The 17402-nt window shown below is 39.9% G+C and overlaps 2 protein-coding genes across 2 annotated transcripts in view; both read right to left on the reverse strand.

Moving 5' to 3' along the window:
• LOC306882260 (phosphofurin acidic cluster sorting protein 2-like) overlaps nt 1–7842 on the reverse strand; it is a 33211-nt gene extending 25369 nt beyond the window's left edge. The window contains exon 1 of the mRNA XM_079436774.1: nt 7598–7842. Coding sequence (XP_079292900.1) covers nt 7598–7716 — 119 coding nt within the window. The 5' untranslated portion in view covers nt 7717–7842. The remainder of the gene's footprint in view (nt 1–7597) is intronic.
• Nucleotides 7843–12611: 4769 nt separating this feature from the next.
• srsf5a (serine and arginine rich splicing factor 5a) lies at nt 12612–17165 on the reverse strand. Its single transcript, XM_079436769.1, has 8 exons — nt 16911–17165; nt 16139–16287; nt 15980–16050; nt 15056–15169; nt 14906–14975; nt 13678–13751; nt 13487–13594; nt 12612–13224 (listed from the first exon to the last, which is right to left on the reverse strand). The coding sequence occupies exons 2-8, from the start codon at nt 16262–16264 to the stop codon at nt 13008–13010; spliced, it is 780 nt and encodes a 259-aa protein (XP_079292895.1). The 5' UTR covers nt 16265–16287; nt 16911–17165; the 3' UTR covers nt 12612–13007.
• Nucleotides 17166–17402: the final 237 nt, after the last annotated feature.

Here is a 17402-nt window from a genome sequence, read left to right on the forward strand (position 1 = left end):
TCACCTGCAGTGATCAGGAATGGAGAATTCACATTGGCCACAGCTTTATTTAAACACAAAACCGATGTGCACCACTGCCGTGTGGTCATGCACATGTGATCAGGATGTTCATGCTAGTTTTGCATTCTTGATAACCATAATTCAAAGCCCTACTGCTGCTGGCTCACACCGGGGCTTCTGGGAAGAAGCAGGTCATGGTCCACAAACCAGCTATTTTTGTCTTTGGTGTGCAGACTCCCAGAATCCCCGGGTTGTAAGGCATCTGTTCTTGATGGTGTGCTCAGATGCCGGTTTTGCTCTGGAATCTTCTGAATCTCTGGACCTCACGGTGATGTTGATGATCAGTCTTTACAAAGAGCTGCACTGCTAATAAGACATTGATCAACAGAGTTTAAAATAAATCCATCCAAACAATTTCAGCACAAAAATATCAATGCAAATGAAGGTACTTGGTTTATGAAGGATCTAGGCGACTTTAAAGGAACAGTTCACCAAAAACTGTCATGGCTCACCCTCATGTTGTTCTAAGCCTGTATGTTTCTTCAGACCAAAAGCAGGATTATTGGCTTTATTTTTGACCACATGCAAATAATTAACTAATGCAGACACCAGCTCTGCTAAAAACCATCAAACACCACATTTTAGGTTCACACAGAATCTGGTGAACTGGGTTTGAAGTATCTGCATGGTGATTTTATATGATCAGCAAACATTCAGAACATAGTCAGAAGAATTTTATAGTCTAAACGACTGGCTATTGGCTTTAGGAGGTGTGTGGGTGTGTGTGTGTGTGTGTGTGTGTGTGTGCACGCACTTATGTCACAGTCCTTTTTAACAAACCTTCAGACTTGACCAGACTGGAATCTGAAGGAATGAGAACCAAACACAAATAGAGAGCAAACACACACACACACACACACACACACACACCTACCCCCCATCCGACTGTAAGTGCTGAGTAAGCAGATAGCTGTGCACTGGTGTGTGAGGGGGGGGGGGGGGGGGGGGGTGAGTGTGTCTGTGCAGGAAGTCACTTCATTTCCTGCCATATGTACAGAGAAATTCTAAATAGCTTTATTAAACATAGGTGAATTATAGAACCGTAAAAACAGTCATATTAATAAAATTTTACAATTTAAAATAACTATAAATAAGTTATTCCTCTGATGGAAAAGCTGAATTTTCAGCAGTCAGTCTTCAGTGTCACATGATCCTTCAGAAATCATTCTAATATGCCGATTTGATGCTTATTTTTATTATTATCATCAATATTGAAAAATGTTGTGCTGCTAGGGATAGTTCACTGAAAAATGAAAATTCTGTCATTAATTACTCATCCTCGTGATGTTCCAAACCCGTAAAAGACCGTCGTTCATCTTCGGAATACAAATTAAGATATTTTTGATGAAATCTGAGAGCTTTCTGATCCTGCATAGACAGCAAGGGTCCTGCCAAGTTCAAGGCCCAGAAAGGTCGTAAGGACATAGTCAAAATGGTCCATGTGGCATGAGTGGTTCAACCGCAAATTCATGAAGCTACGAAAATACTTTTTGTGCGCAAAGAAAACTAAATAATGACTTTATTCACATACATCATGGTACTCTCGTGAAAGCACGACAAAGACTGACTAACTGACACAGAAGAGAGGAAATTGTTGAATAAATCCATTATTCTCGTTTTCTTTGTGCACAAAATGTAGGCTATTCTTGTAGCTTCATACAATTATGGTCAAACCAATGATGTCACATGGACTATTTTAATGTCCTTACTACCTTTCTAGGCCTTGAACGTTGTAGTTGCATTGCTGTCTATGTTGGGTCAGAAGGCTCACGGATTTCATCAAAAATATCTTAATTTGTGTTAGACGAACAAAGGTCTTACTGGTTTGGAACAACATAAGGATGAGTAATTAATGACAGAATTTTCATTTTTAGGTGAACCATCCCTTTAATATTTTTGTGGAAACCATGATGCTTTTTTCAAGTTTTATTGATGAATAACGTTTAAAAGAACAACATTTCTTTGAAATAGAAATCTTTTGTAACATTATAAATGTCTTTACTGTTAATGTTGATCAATTTAAAGGGGTCATCGGATGCAAAATTCACTTTAAGTTGTTTGAACATAAATGTGTGTTGGAAGTGCGTGTACACATCCATCTTATAATGATAAAAATCCACCCAGTGTTTTTTTTTAAATCTCCATTTTAAAATCCTCTCTCTCAAATCAGGCTGTTCTGAGGTTCCTGTCAGAATGACGTAGTTCTGTACAGACCGCTCCCACAATAGTTGATTGACAAGCCGTCTTACCTTAGACCCGCCCTGAGTGAGCTGAGAGCTGTCCGCCTCCGTGCAGGGGAAGACAAGATGTCTTCGATTAAGCAATTTAAGCGTTTAGTTGTTGGATGTAATAATGAATATAGCAGTCATCATTTACTCCCCAACATCTGAGCCACTGAAGAGGCAGAGGATTAACGTTACTTTCGCTTGTATATCTTTGAATAATCATTGATTATTATGGTGAATGCGAGATGGCTGACGCATCAACGTATCTGGAGCGGTCAAGTAGGGAATCTACACATATCCATGGTCTGCTCGTCACTCCACGGAAGAGAGGGGCGGAGTCAGCAGAGCTCACTAGCATTTAAAGCAACATTGACTAAAAAACGGCTTGATGAACACAGAGCTGATTTTGACAGGTTTAAAAAGGTGTTTTTTTACACTACCATTGAGAATTTTTAACCAAAGTATGTTATAGACTTTTCATTAAGACCCTAAAGAATCACATCAACTTGTGGAAAAAGGGCATCCGATGACCCCTTTAAAGTGTCCTTACTGAATAAATTGTCAAATATAATTTATTTTCCCCCAAAAAAATAGTTACTGACTACCAAACATTTTTGTTGTAGTTAATTAATTTAATAAGATATTTAAAGTAACCTTATTTTTCACACACATTGAAAAGCACTATTCTAAAAACCCAGTAAAAATTCCTGAGGGAACATAGCAAATTAGTCCTCTAGGTTAACCTACAAAATGGATACCATGACTGAACAGCGCCATAACAGGCACTGATGGACAGACTTAGACCATGTGCTATAAAGAGCTGCACCGTCATTCATTGTCCCATTAAAGAGATGTCAAGTAAAAGCATCTGCCATCCCTCCGAATCAAGAACGTTCACAAAATACACAACAAAATGCTCCAAGACAAAACAGCACTTTACCATATAAACAATACGCCTATTTACCCGCTCCTATTAGTGTGTGTGTAAGAATGGCTGTGGGTGCGTTAAAGACAAAGCCATGACTGTTTCTTCCCTCTGGGTGAGAACGCAGCACACACTCCACCAACACACACAAATATGACAGCCTAGCACAGCCTGTTCAATCAGAGAGAGAGAGATTTCTATTGTTTTAATGAAAACGATGCCCACTTCAGAAGATACAAAGGACCATAATGGGGCCGTGTACACAGTCAGCAGCACAGCGTCACTATAAAGAATAAGTTTGTGTTTAAGCTCCTGCTGGTGAATGGAATTCTAATCTTAAAATATACAGAATATCAGTTATCAGACAATATTAGAGGGTTTTTTATTTATTAGTTCAAACTGGATATTTAATAGGCCTAGTGTTTGCTTTCCCAATTTTTACTATTAGATTATCTTTTCATCACGTAGGCGAACACTCACTTAAAGTTAATATGTAAAAACATAAATCATGTAGAACTGTGAAATGTAATTTATAGCAAATTTCAAAATGAACACCCATTAAATTATATTGTTGTGATGCCTAAATTCACTCAAATTACTGATTTTAGTTTGTAATGCTTTATTTTTAATTTATCCAGACATAATAGTATGGAATTGTAAAATCTGCCATTGATATCATCTATAGTTAAACATAAATATGTTTTCTGGTGTTTAGGACTAATAATATCTTTGCTACTCCCTCAGTATTACCGCTACATGACTGAACAGGCCACGCTCAACACTGAATAAGGGTTGTTGATGTATAAATGTGAGCAGTTATGTGTTAATAAGTTTAGGTTTCTGGTGTCAGAAACAAGCCATTTTGGCACCACAGTTTTAATTTTGTTCCACTGTTTAGACTTTCTGGAGGAATTTTGATTAAAACTGCTAATTTTCAATGTACTTGGAACTCAAAAGAACAAGAACATTTTAATTTATCAAGATATGAGCATAACCTCCAAAAACCTCATAACTTCCTATACTATTATAACATTTTGAATTAGCTTTTATTTTTAAATTATCACTTTTCATTTCAATTTTAGTCATTTTGCTATGTGGTTTTACTCGCTTTTTTAATATTTGTATATAGCTTTAACTTTTACTTCAGCCATGCCTTGAGCAATTTTAGTTCTTCAACTTCATCTTATAATCACATATCAGTTAGTATTTCAGCTTGATTTCAATTAGTGAAAACGATTTTTAATAGTTTTAGTTTAACAATAACAAGACTGCTTTCTACAATCCAGTTACAGCACACACACATTTACAAATCAACACACTTCACATTCACATCCTGGACTGAAAAGTGAATGAGTAAAAAAACAGAAGTGGATCAGCCTTTCTGCTGCAGCCATTTTATTCGTAGTTGACATTTCTTGGTCTTGTAGCGTTCAGTTACCTTCTGTTTTCTTACACTCCGATAGTCTCTGACTGAACTAGCACTAGGGTGACTGAACTAGTCCGAATGTGTCAGAACTGACAGCTTAATTGAACGTGAGGATTTTGGCAGCTACAGTGAGCTAATATTAAGCCCTTTTAAATCTATCAAACCTGCCATAACACAACAGTCACACAGGATTCAGACTCAATGTGTTGGGACCTATTTTGCAGTGTGTAATCTGAATGATGACGATCCTTGTCATTCAATACAAATTCATTCATCCTCTTATTCTCTGACAATCAAACATCAAGAGATCAACAGCTTGAAAATGGTTTCAAAACAGCTGCTTGCAGATCTACTCTTCAGCCTACCACAAACACTTCGAGCTGACAACTGACCCACAATCTCCAGAGGTCACACACTTAGATGTGGTTGTAGGATGCAAAGTATCTCTCTTCAAAACACTCAACACACTTAAAAAACAAAAACACTTAACACTCAAGTAAACAAGAGATGATGAAGCATGACAAAAACACAAAATCTGAACACACTAAATGACAGATGCATCTTTCACAAAATATGTGTGTGTGTGTGTTTTAATGGGGTTTTATATATCAAACAAACAAACCAATAAATCACTATTGCTTTAGTATTATTTGCATACTACTATAGTATTTATTAATATTTTGATTTAACAATTTTATGTTTTTTTTAGTTAACAATAGCAACACTGCAATGACTCAAATATTCCCTAGAAAACATGTATGAGTGCTGCTAAAATTATATATTCACAGTCCCCTCAAAAATAAGAAAACCAGTCCTACAATAGGGACACGCCCACCACGTCAGGCCCAGCCAATCAGATAGCACCTCCAAACAAGGCCACACCCACTGCAGTGGAAGCCCTAGGGGAAAATCCTACAGAAAAGCTCAGAATACCAGCTGCTGTAGCTCATTAATTAGCTCATTAAAAACTAAAGTTAATGTCATTTTTATGACAGAGATGTATGAGTGTGTCTCACTGTGATAAGATGATTTGTTTCTCTGAGCTTCAATTATGTGCACTGAACAGACCGTTAAATTAACACATAATTAACTGTAGGAATTCTGTGGTCAAATGTCGTGCTCCTCACACATACATCAGGCAGACAAAGGGCCTGAGGGAAAATGTGTCTGTGGTACAGTTGTGAATCTTTTATTATGATCAAGAATTCATAAGGCACATCTCTCTCTCTTTATTCCCCATCCATCTCACCGTTTGCTCCAGTTCAGGTTGTTTTAAAGGAACAGTAAACCAGAAAATTTAAATTCTGTCATTTCACACCCACGTGTTGTTCAAAACCAGAATAACTTTCTGTGTAACACAAAAGGTGAATTTGTGAAGAATACTCACCATGTGGCTTTCTACTGTGCCACCTGTATTATTATGGTGATACATTTTAAGCTATAAAGTGGATTTTGGTAGTTCAAATAACATTACATATCTTAATAAAATATACAATTATTATAAAATACACAGGCAACTCATAATACCAGAAACATTGTCACAGTATTTATTACACTGCAACCATATTTAATGGGATATTTTTACAGTGTAGAACTGCCAATCTCCAAAATTACAAAAGAGCAAACTAAAAGCAATCCACAGAACTCACACATTATATTTCCAATCTATAAGCATTTATGAGAGGTCATTTAAAATAAAAAAATCATCACCTTCATTTAGACTGGATCATTTAGTTAGCGAGTTGAACTCAAGAACTTGATCAATCCAAATGGTAAACAAACCATTCAGACTGGTTTTGTGAACCTGAACAACTGATCCATTAAAACATCAAACTCAAAAGAATGATTTGTTCAAGGAAAAATTCCTCTCACTTTGAACTGCTCCTCACATGAAGCTATCGTGTGGCTTCAGAAGGCTTGTGATCTTCATAGCGCCTACTTTATGATAGCTTTTGAAGCTTGAAAGCTCCAGTCCCCATTCTTTGCAACTGCATTGAAAAAAATGACCATCACACTCTATAATTTCTCCTGTAAGTGAGGAGGGTGCGTAATTAAAGACAGAATTCTCTTTTATGGGTAAACTGTCTTTTAAGGTCATTTGCGGACAACACCCATAGTTCATCATAACTATTATATGAGACAGAAACAAAAACAACCTGCATGCCAGCACACATAGGCTGCTAGTCAAGCCCGTTTTATTAGTAGCTTCTCTGTTTTGATCTAATGTGTGGCTTAGAAAGAAAGAATACTTTGATGACTCAGAAGACAAGCAACAGTCTCTGAAACACTGGGTATGTTCCGGTGGAAGTGCTTCTAGTACAGGGATCCTCAAATCTGGCCCACTCCTGCAGAGTTTAGCTGTAACCCTAATCAAACACACCTGAGCATGCTAATCGGAGTCATTAGAAAATCACAGGTAGGTGAGTTTGAGGGTTGGAGCTAAACTCTGCAGCAGATTGACCCTCCAGGGAAAGATTTGAGGAACTCTGATCCACTGGGTTATTTTGCACGACACAGGCCCATATTGATAACAGCTCGACCCCTCCGGCAAAACCGATTCATAACAAGCCGCGCGTGCCACCTCACGGCGCGAGAACGGAACCCTGACGTCACAAAGGCCAAAGAGTTTGTGTTCGCGGTCAGAACAGAGCTGACAGATCGCCCCAAGAATAACGGAAATAATTATCTCTAAAAGACTAACTATAGTGATCAAAAAGCAATGGGATCACATTTTAACACTTAAAGGTGAATGACAGAAAAGCGTTACATCACTGGATTTGTGCCACCGTGATCCGATGCTGACACCGGTGCAATCAGACGCGCTGGATCAGTGCACCACAGTGATATTTAACTAGTTCACACACCCTTTCTCTGTCTCACACAGACACACCACTCCCTTTCGCCGTGCACCTGCCCGCCCGCCCGCTGACAAACAGCCCACCGATCTCGCGCGACTCTCACCTGGGGATGCAGTTAGGAGAGGAGCCGTCTATCTCCCAGGTGGCGAACAGGTTCATAGGCACCGGTCTGTTTAGCGCCCCGCTCCCGGGGAAGCTTAACCGGCCACTTCTCTCCGCCATGCTCGCGGCTGGTGTCCCGTTCACCTCCACCGACACAGTGAGCAAACTTCTCCCTCAGGAACGCGCTGGAATTAAATCCTTCCCGCTGTTAATCCGCTGCTCTACGGAGCCGGGTTACCGTTCACGGGATTCTCGTGCGGTGTCTGCGCGCAGCTTCATGCCGCTGTGGTTCGGAGTTTCCACGACGCCGTGCACCGAGCGCTCGCGACAACAAACTGCAGCAGTCGCTCGCCGCAGGAAGTCACGTGACCCCGGGTTGTACCAGCGACTGGCGCATCTGCGCTCTCGCACACTCGGGATGGCCAGCAAATAACGGGACAACTGTAGTGAAAGTACCTAGTGCTGTTTATAAATGAACAGTTACGTCATGCTGGGATTGTACAGTATCATAATCCAGTATAATCATTAATATTATAGTATTATAGTGCTTGCAACTTGCAAGTACTCAGCATTTGGACTTAAGTCTACTGGAAGTATAGGACTTCCTTATTTCTACCAGTGTTGCAAAAAAGCAAGCATTTATTGAATCTACTGCATGAAGTTAGTCAAGATAAAATATAAATAAAATAACAATAATGGATGTAAATATAGGCCAATTAAGTTTTAAATATTATCTCAGAGATATCTTTTTTTAATAATATACTGCCAACTTCAGCAATATAATATTGCTATTCCAAATGTCCAGTATCCTGGACATCTATTTTACTTTTACCATAACAGTAGCATTCTATACTGATAATATGATCGTATAATAAAATATTATAAATATACATCCAAAAAAATTATGATCCTGATCCCAATAGAAGTGTAGATTTCAGCAACAAAATGTAATAAAACTTTGCAATTGTTTAAATAATACAGCATTTGTATCATGTAGATACAAATTTGTCTTAAATTTAATTTAATTTAATTAGAAAAATGTGTAATTAAAAGTGTGGAGCATCATGTTGTCCTTTCTGGTTTTATTTCTAAAATGATCTTCACAAAAGGATACTTGTGTGATAGCTTTAATAAACTTTTAAAATGAAATCGAAGCTTAACCATTAGGTTATATGTATATTTTTTTGCTGTCTATAAAACGCTGCAGCTATTGTCAATGACAACGTGTAATTGAAAGAGCAAAAGGACAAGCTGTTCCTGTTTTATGCATTTTAATTAAGTGTTCTCCAACTTTGTCTACGCCATGTGTGTAATGTGTTTCTCAAACAACTAGCGTATTCTCAAAGCACTTCTGTTGTTTGTTTGCAGTTTGATTTTATCTGTTTGCCCTTGAGGACCAGGGGCTCGTTCTTCGTACGTTGCTTAAAACATCCGAGATCAAATGAGACATCCGAGATGATTTCATCGTGCTAATCATGATCCGGCTAATTGGGTTCTTCGAACACACCTGTTGTTGATGATTAGTATCGCTGGATTGAGTTATCTGAGATAACTGCGCGTTCATGCGCTGGTTTAAAAGGGGATATGTATCGATAGTAGAAACACTGATCAGCAACGCTGTTATTGGTTGCCCACAATGGCCAAAGAGCGCGCCCACTTTTTCTCTGCGGCAGAACAAGAACTCTTGATGGAGGGCTATGGGGAGTTCCAAAATTTAATAAAAACGACAGGGAACACCTCAAAGGCTGCAAAAGCCAGGAGAGAGGGCTGGCAAAAAGTTGCAGACAAATTAAATGCGTAAGTAGTGATTGTGTTAGAGGTTTTCAATCAGTTATGACAGTGTACATTAAACAATTTCGTCTTTAATCTTTCATATTAGAGCCTCCACAGGACCCACTATAAATTGGAAACAAGTAAAGGTGAAATACAAGAATATTCTACAAAATGGTAATAATTAACTACATATGTTGTTCTTAGTCTTTTTTGTTTTTGTTTTAAACGACTGTGAAATGATGTGCTTGTTTATATCAGCAACTAGGAAAAAGGCAGAGCAAAAAAAAACAGGCAGTGGTCCTGCACCCCCACGTCACACCCCCACGTCACACTCAAGAGCTGGCCCTTGAGTTAAATGTGAACCGACCCAATGTTCAGGGCATCCCTGGGAGCAGCTCTTCCTTAGACCCACAGCCAGGAAGCAGTAGCAGCAGCACCTTCATTACTGGTAAAGAGGTTTTTAATTCACTTTGTATAGGCTACTGTAAAATAATTGGTAGCTACCTTGCATTTGGTGTAATCCAAATGTCAGCTACACCCTTCAACTGGTAAATCTTGAGTAGTGTTGAATTGCATTGGCATGAAAGGAAGGCAGTTAAACCTACTTTGAGTAAATGGGGGGGGGGGGGGGACTAAAAAGTTTCTATGTTTCTTTTCCTGTGTACCTCATTGTAATGAATTTTTATTTCTTTCTCTATTTCTGTGCAGTTTTACATAACACACCCACACTTTTACCTGTTCCCATGCAAGTGGTGGCTGAAGCATGTGCAGTAAGTGGACTTGTCGTTTTTTTTTTTTTTTTTTTTCTCAATAGTGAAATCAATATCAATAGTGGAGACACCGTATCACTTTGTCATACCATTTATTTTCATTGCACAGGACAGTGAAGAGACCCTCTCGGATGAGTGTCCTTTGGAGGAAGTACCTGTAAGTGCATGACTACACATAAAAATGCACTATATAATATACCCTATAAACTTATCAACTAATGTCCTTTATATTTTTGACCGCAATATGAGTTGCAGGAGTCTGCACAGAGGCAGACTGTGCAGACTTTTTTTACTTTCAGTTTTTTTTTTTTTTTTGTATGGGTTGAGTCTAATTTATTTTCTCTGCAAATGGCACAGGGTGACATCCGTTCCCTCTATAAACGTAGCCTACAGCAAAAGGTTGAATATTTGCATTTAAAAAAACAAAAACTGAGGGGAGAAATGGAGTTCCAAGAGCTAATGAAGAAGAAAATTGCTCTAGAAATAGAGTTGCTGCAAAAGGAACTTCAGAGTAAGTACTAAAACATTTCACATTTCAGAGCACTACTGTTGACCTTGCATAACAATATCTCTTTGCAGGCAAAAGATGACCCTAATTTGTTTTTTTTTTTCTCAAAGAACAACTAATAAAAACCATTGAATCCATATTTGCCTTGTCTTTTTTTTTTATTTGTCTAAATTTTTATTAAATTATTCTCAAAAATGGTGTTCCACAATCCTGTCCCGTGCAGCTCTGCCACTAGGTTGATCCAAGTGCACTGGCTGGAGGTCATCATCAGGCTGCACTTCTAATACAGTGAGCATGACATTAATATCCTTACCACGTTCAAATAATGTGCATAACTGTGACTCTCTGAAAATTCTTGAGTCATGCACAGATCCTGGCCATTTGGCTTCCACATTTGTGATATGACACAGAGTCACACACCATCTAAGACATTGTAGTCAATCAACTGTATACTTATGGAATACATTGTATATATTACCAATATAAAATATTAAGAATTGTGATACTTAACTCACCTGCACATTTATACTGTGAACCCCCTTTCGGTTCACAAAATCCCCTTCATTGGGGCCTGGTGGGGCCTTGATATGAATGTGTGTGCAGTCTATGGCACCAATCACATTAGGGAAGCCTGGGGGACAATCGATTTATATTTACTAGTGTGGTCATATTCATACGATCTTCATTAACAAGTAGAATGTACCTGCAATTGCGAAATAGCTCTGTTTTACAACTTGGGGTTTTAAGTGGCTTGGAAAGACTACAAAAACACATAAAAACTGCTTTAGCGCCAGGTAAACTTTACGAATGACACGACAGACAGCACTTTTGGCCAAGTTCTCCGCATCCCCAATAGTGTACAGGAAAGTGCCACTCGCAAAGAATCTCAACGCGATGCACACAGTTTGTGTTGTGGTTAAAGCCCGACTCCGACGAGTAGCTGCTAGAACTTTTAATATGAGGTTCTAACAAGTTTATGATGTAAATGACACCCTCACGTGAAAAACGATATCTTTCAAAAAGTACACTATCGCCCTGTGCTAATGGATCCTGTATGTGTCGCAAAATGCGATTAATTCTAAAAGCTCTGCGAATTATCCTCGCACCTTCCGCAACAGGTTGCTCTCGTAAAAACGGGCAAGACATGGTTGCGACAGACTTCCCTATCTCCTCCGCTTATAAAGCCGCGATCTAATCCTGTTTACATGAAATAAGCCTGCTCCCGAGCAGGTTTAAGCTTGCGCACCTGTTGCTATGACAGCAAGTCCAGGATGAGCGTCGAAGAACCAAACGATCCAAGATCATGCCAAATCGTCAACAATCAAATCCAGCTAACTGAGTTAGCGACGTACGAAGAACGAGCCCCAGATCGTCGCAGTGCACAGAGGACACTAGTTTTATGAGCGAAAAGAATAAAGAACCGGTAGAAGCATGGAGGGAGGGTGCTTTGTCCTCGGACACTGCAGATGTTACAACATCGCCTCCCATTCATACTTCTCAATATGCGATTGCCAGATCAATTTATAAAATACAGGTTTCAAGTATGCTTCTCATACCGTATTGACTGAATCAATAACTCCCGGTTTCTGTGCTGTGTACATGTTGAGGCCCTAGATGGGAACTGTATCGGTTCTCACCGACACGTAGCCGCTCAGTAGTTTTTATAATAAAATCAACCAATCCAAGATTGAATTTCTAAAATGTGTCGATCATGTAAAACTCGAACTGTGTATAAGTCTGGTCTTTTGCAAACTATGAAGCAGCATCACCTAGTGGACTGAGCTTAAAATCAGCAGAATGATTTTCAAAATTTTCAGTGACTAATGCATAATGACAAGCTATCAGAGATAACAGATAAAACTTAGAAGATATTACGCTTCAGGTTTTCTAATCAACGCCGAAGTACACTAATCAAACTGAGCGCACATTTGAGGGCACTAGAAGAAACACTTCAAACGTCTCTCTCTGCCAAATACCAATATACTTTATTCCAGAGTGTATATACAGGCATAACCTTCTGTTGAACCACCATAAAGACTCAAAAACAAAAATTAACACGTGAGTTTGAGAAATAAAACCCACATACATTTAAGTTCTCTACAGAAGTACTCCAGGATTGATATTGATCAAATAAAAATAGAAATCAAAACAAGACAGTGAAAAATATCTAGTCTTACCCCACTCCATTATCACTTAAACCCTCCCAGTTCCTCAGCATAAGAAATAAATCAAAACATCTTACACTCATACACTCATCCATTCAACTCAAAGTAATTTACACTAAAGTAGCACAATGACATATGCCACAATAATAAGTGAAGAAAAAAAGCTCAGTCACACTCATACACACACAATTAATTTCAGTGTTGACTCTCTGCAGAGGCAGATCGGGAGCGGCTCTGTTTCCTCGGAGGAGATGGAGAGCGGGAAGGAGACCGGTTGCTAGTACTCTTCTTCTCTGGGGTGCGACTGGCTGAGCGACTGCGAGAACGCTTGCTTCCACGCTCAGGGGTGCGACTCCGACTGGGCGAGCGGGAACGGGAGCTGCTCCTGCTGCGGGAACGACTCCTACTACGACTGCGGAAAGAGAAGAAAACAGGTTAAGATTGTGTCATGGTTTCTGCAGGTTTCATAAAGGTAAATGTTAGACTGAACTAAATGAGAACGCAATGTCAATTTGCTCTTTAAGTTTAACTTTTGAGGGAGCTCATAACTGTATTAGAAACACTAATTTGTAAAACAACTTCCAACCAATTTCCCCATTAATTTTACCAAAAAAAAAAACCCCTGTGTGAGAACTTTGCAATTTAAAGTCAACGTGAGATTGTCTGGTACATACTCCCTCTTGCGATCCTCGTACAGCTTGAGTTTGCGTCCATTCAGATCTGTTCCATCCAGCTTGTCAATGGCATTCTTCATATCGCTGTGTGAAGAAAACTCCACCACCCTGTAAAAGAAATGAGGACAACTTTATTACAATCATGTAACAGTCGGAACACAGTCCGATACATACGTCTTGTGCAATCTTACCCCTCATTCTTCTTGGTCCTGTGTGCATCCACAAAAGTCACTTCTCCCACCTTCCTCATCAAGTCCTTCAGATCCTGCAGAAAGCACAGAAAGCACTTAATGACATTTTCAAACAAACCCTAAAGCACTGAGTCACACACTGCACTTTGGCACCCACACATTAAAACACACACACTGCATTCTGCAGCATCTGCTCTAAGGTGTGCACTGGTGCACCTGTAGAAAAGGTAGAAAGCTCCCTCAACAGATGTCATCTTACCGGATATTTGTCCCAGTTATAATACTGCCGGAGCGTTTTCGGCAACACAAATCTCATTTAGATTGTGTAAAACAGCAGGAAGCAAAGCCCTCAGATGGAGACACGCCTGACTACAGCTAGTTCCTGAGAACAGGTTCTCATTTTGTTAATTAGATTTTGTGCAAATCTCAAAACTTCCTACCGGCAATCTTTTTCCCTGTACAACTAACTCCAGATTTAAAGTGACAGAACCCTCTTAACCGTGTAACTATCCAGTGTGATGAGCTACTTACCGTTCCAAACCACAGAAGGCATTAGCAAAGAGCCACTTGTCCAAATAGCAAACGGAAGCAATGAAGCGTTAAAACGACCTCGGATTCGACCCATCCGGCCTCCGTAAGAACGGACCCCACCAGAGAGAGAGAGAGGATGGGGGAGGGGCCAAAACCCTGCACCCCTCCCCGCTTCAGCACCAACAGATTAAGACCCAAACAGCAGATCGGGGGGATGGAGCAGATCTGACATCACAGATCCTCCAGAGAGCAGCTACCCAGCTCCTCTAAGGCTATCCTGTGCTACGGTTCTGTATGGCGCTACGAACCCAGCCAAGACTTAGACCGGCAGACACTGCGTGTGGGGTGAGGCACCACAGGGACACTATTCAGAACACAACCAGGAGAGGGCGCTATGCACCTCGGAGGCTGTGCATGCAACTCCAATTAAAGAATACCAGAGCACAGCTGTTAAAGAAAAGGTTTGAAAAACATGGGTCTGGGTTAGAGAACCTTTCAACATTACAATCATCATTTTTACTTAAAGTTTGGTTGAGGTGAAAAGAGAAAAAAAAAAATTCACTTCCAATTAAACAGTAATAAAACTAATTATTTGTGTGGTTGTATTGATGTCAAATGCAAAAGAAGTGCAGGGATGATGAATCGCTACAACAGAAGGCTGCTATGCCGCTCTGTTGCTACAGCTCAGGACGCTCACCTGCCAGCTGATGCGAGAGGAGAGATTCTCCACAATGATTCGGTGCTCCGTGCGCACGGGTGGTCCGTACCTGACAGAAGGGCAAAGATTAACTCATTTGAACTATATCGCAACAAACAGCGTTTGATTGCTCTCAGAATGCTTGCTAACCTGGAACCCACACTGTGGGATTTACGATACCCTCCAAAACGTGGAGAGAAACGTCCTCCCATTCCTGGGCCGCCGCCTCTTCCTCGGCGAGAGCGGGCATGTTCAATGGTCACCCTGGGGTTAAAAGAAAAACCATTAATGTCATGATGAAAGTACCAACATTTTTTCTTCCGTAATGTGATGTACATGCGAGTATAAAAGATTAAAAATGAATAAATGTAGGCAAGGGACTTTCTATGCATTAGCTGTTGATTATATTTTGAGATGTGGGTGTTGCACTCAAAAGTGGAGGCAAATGAATGAGAGCTTGTGGGAACAGGGTTTAAGTCTTTTATTTTTATTAATGCACATTGGTCACAAGGTGCAGCAACTGATGTTAAAACCTAGAAGTCTAATTCACCATGGGTTCCTTCAAGGTTTTCCTAAAGCAGTGGTTCTCAGACTTTTTTGGTTGCCCAGTCATATTTCCTGCATTTAGCTTTAGAATGAACAGCACCTTCCTGGGTCTGTGCGACTGTGTATGGTTTTCTCTTCCCGTTCACAAACTGATCCATCTCCCATTCTAAGTTAATTCCTTTGACTGTTTACGGTTTTATTTTTCTGCGGATGGCCCACGCCCCCCTGCAATACTCGTGCACCCCCACTTGTGGGCACGCCCCACACTTTGAGAACCACTGTCCTAAAAAGGGTTTTAAAATGTTTAAATTCATGGTAAAAAAATACCCTAAAAATTCAAAACAAACAACTGCTTCAAATGTGTAATGCTGCAGTTTTAGTATGAGTGCGTAATTTAACAGAGTAAAATATCCACCATCTATTTATATTTACCCAAGACCTTGTTTTACTTATTGAAAAACCTAATTATAAAAACCTACTGAAACCAGCCTACTCATCTACATTAGGCAGGTCTGGATTTAGTCTCACCTCTCACTACACAGCTCTTTTCCATTCAGCTCATACACTGCGTCATCTGCGTCCCTGTGGTCGTCAAACTCCTGTGAAAACCAGACAGCAGGGGGCAGTAAGATAAAGATTTCACCATCACCTCACACGAGAGACCCTCAGAAAAGCGTCAATGCTCACCACAAAGCCGAACCCGTTTTTCAGGTTAATCTCCCGAATGCGTCCGTAACCTTTAAAGAACTTCTCCACGTCTCTTTCACGAGCATGAGGGCTCAGACGGCCGATGAACACACGACATCCACTCATGGTGATGAAAAATTCTGGGAAATCTGGGGCAAGAGAATGAACATGCGGTTAATCAACAATCTGGCAAACACGTAACGTACTTTGATCTGTAGGAAAAACCGCATCTGCGCGCTTGCTGGTCACACACGGTATAACACCGGATAATCATTTATCCAGTGCATTCAGTCCACGTAAATCATAATGAAATCGCAAAACATTCGTGGAATTAGAATAAGGTTTTCTGCAACACGGGGGTCCTTCAGCTTAAGTGAAACACAAACGCTTTAAACAAAAACATCTAGCTTACTAACGTTGCCTATTGACTCTGCAGAACCACCGAATTGATGATAAAATTAGTAACTTATACACACCCCATACAATGTCAAAACCCCAGTGTTGCTATAAATCACGATTAACTTTAAGTAAAAACAAAACTTGAGTCAGTTTTGAGAAAATACATCACGATTAATGAACACGGATCAGGCGTGCGGCTGAGGCCTAACTTAGCAGCTTGCGCAGATAAATTTACTCGACGTCAAACCATAACAACTGACAAAATACCGTTAAAATGAATTCGTTTCGCATTAACAAAACTCAAACAAAACACTAAACTAGCAATACATCTAAAACCACGTGTATTTTAACGAATTGAGCTTCGTCTTCTCACCTCTGCTTACAGGACAAAATGGCGTTGGCCTCGAGACTGAGGAACGCGGCCGCGCGCAGACGTATTTATATGCGTGTTCACGCGCGAGGGGGGAGGGTAATGGCGGCGAGGCTCGTGCATGTGTACGTAAATGTATTGAAAATTATTATTTCACGATTTCTTAAATACTTATACAAGATACAGTATTTAATTGAATGTACTGCTGGAATACACTTGATTGCTAGACTTTATACTTTTATCACGTGAGTTCGGTGTACACAGTTGAGTTGGAACTGGATTGATCCAGTTTGGAAGCGGAAGACATCACATGATCTGGGTTGCTTTGCTGTTGACCATATCAGGAGTCACATGAGAACACTGACTCTTGGGATAAGGTGTGAATTCATTTAATTAATTGAATTGTCCCTCTCCACCCCGTGACAGCAATGAAATTCTGTAAAATAAAAAAGTTTTAATTTCTTTTTCTCTATTAATCTGTAAATGTCTGAAATT

This window comes from Barbus barbus (genome assembly GCF_936440315.1).
Source record: "Barbus barbus genome assembly, chromosome: 16".
Classification (NCBI taxonomy): domain Eukaryota; kingdom Metazoa; phylum Chordata; class Actinopteri; order Cypriniformes; family Cyprinidae; genus Barbus; species Barbus barbus.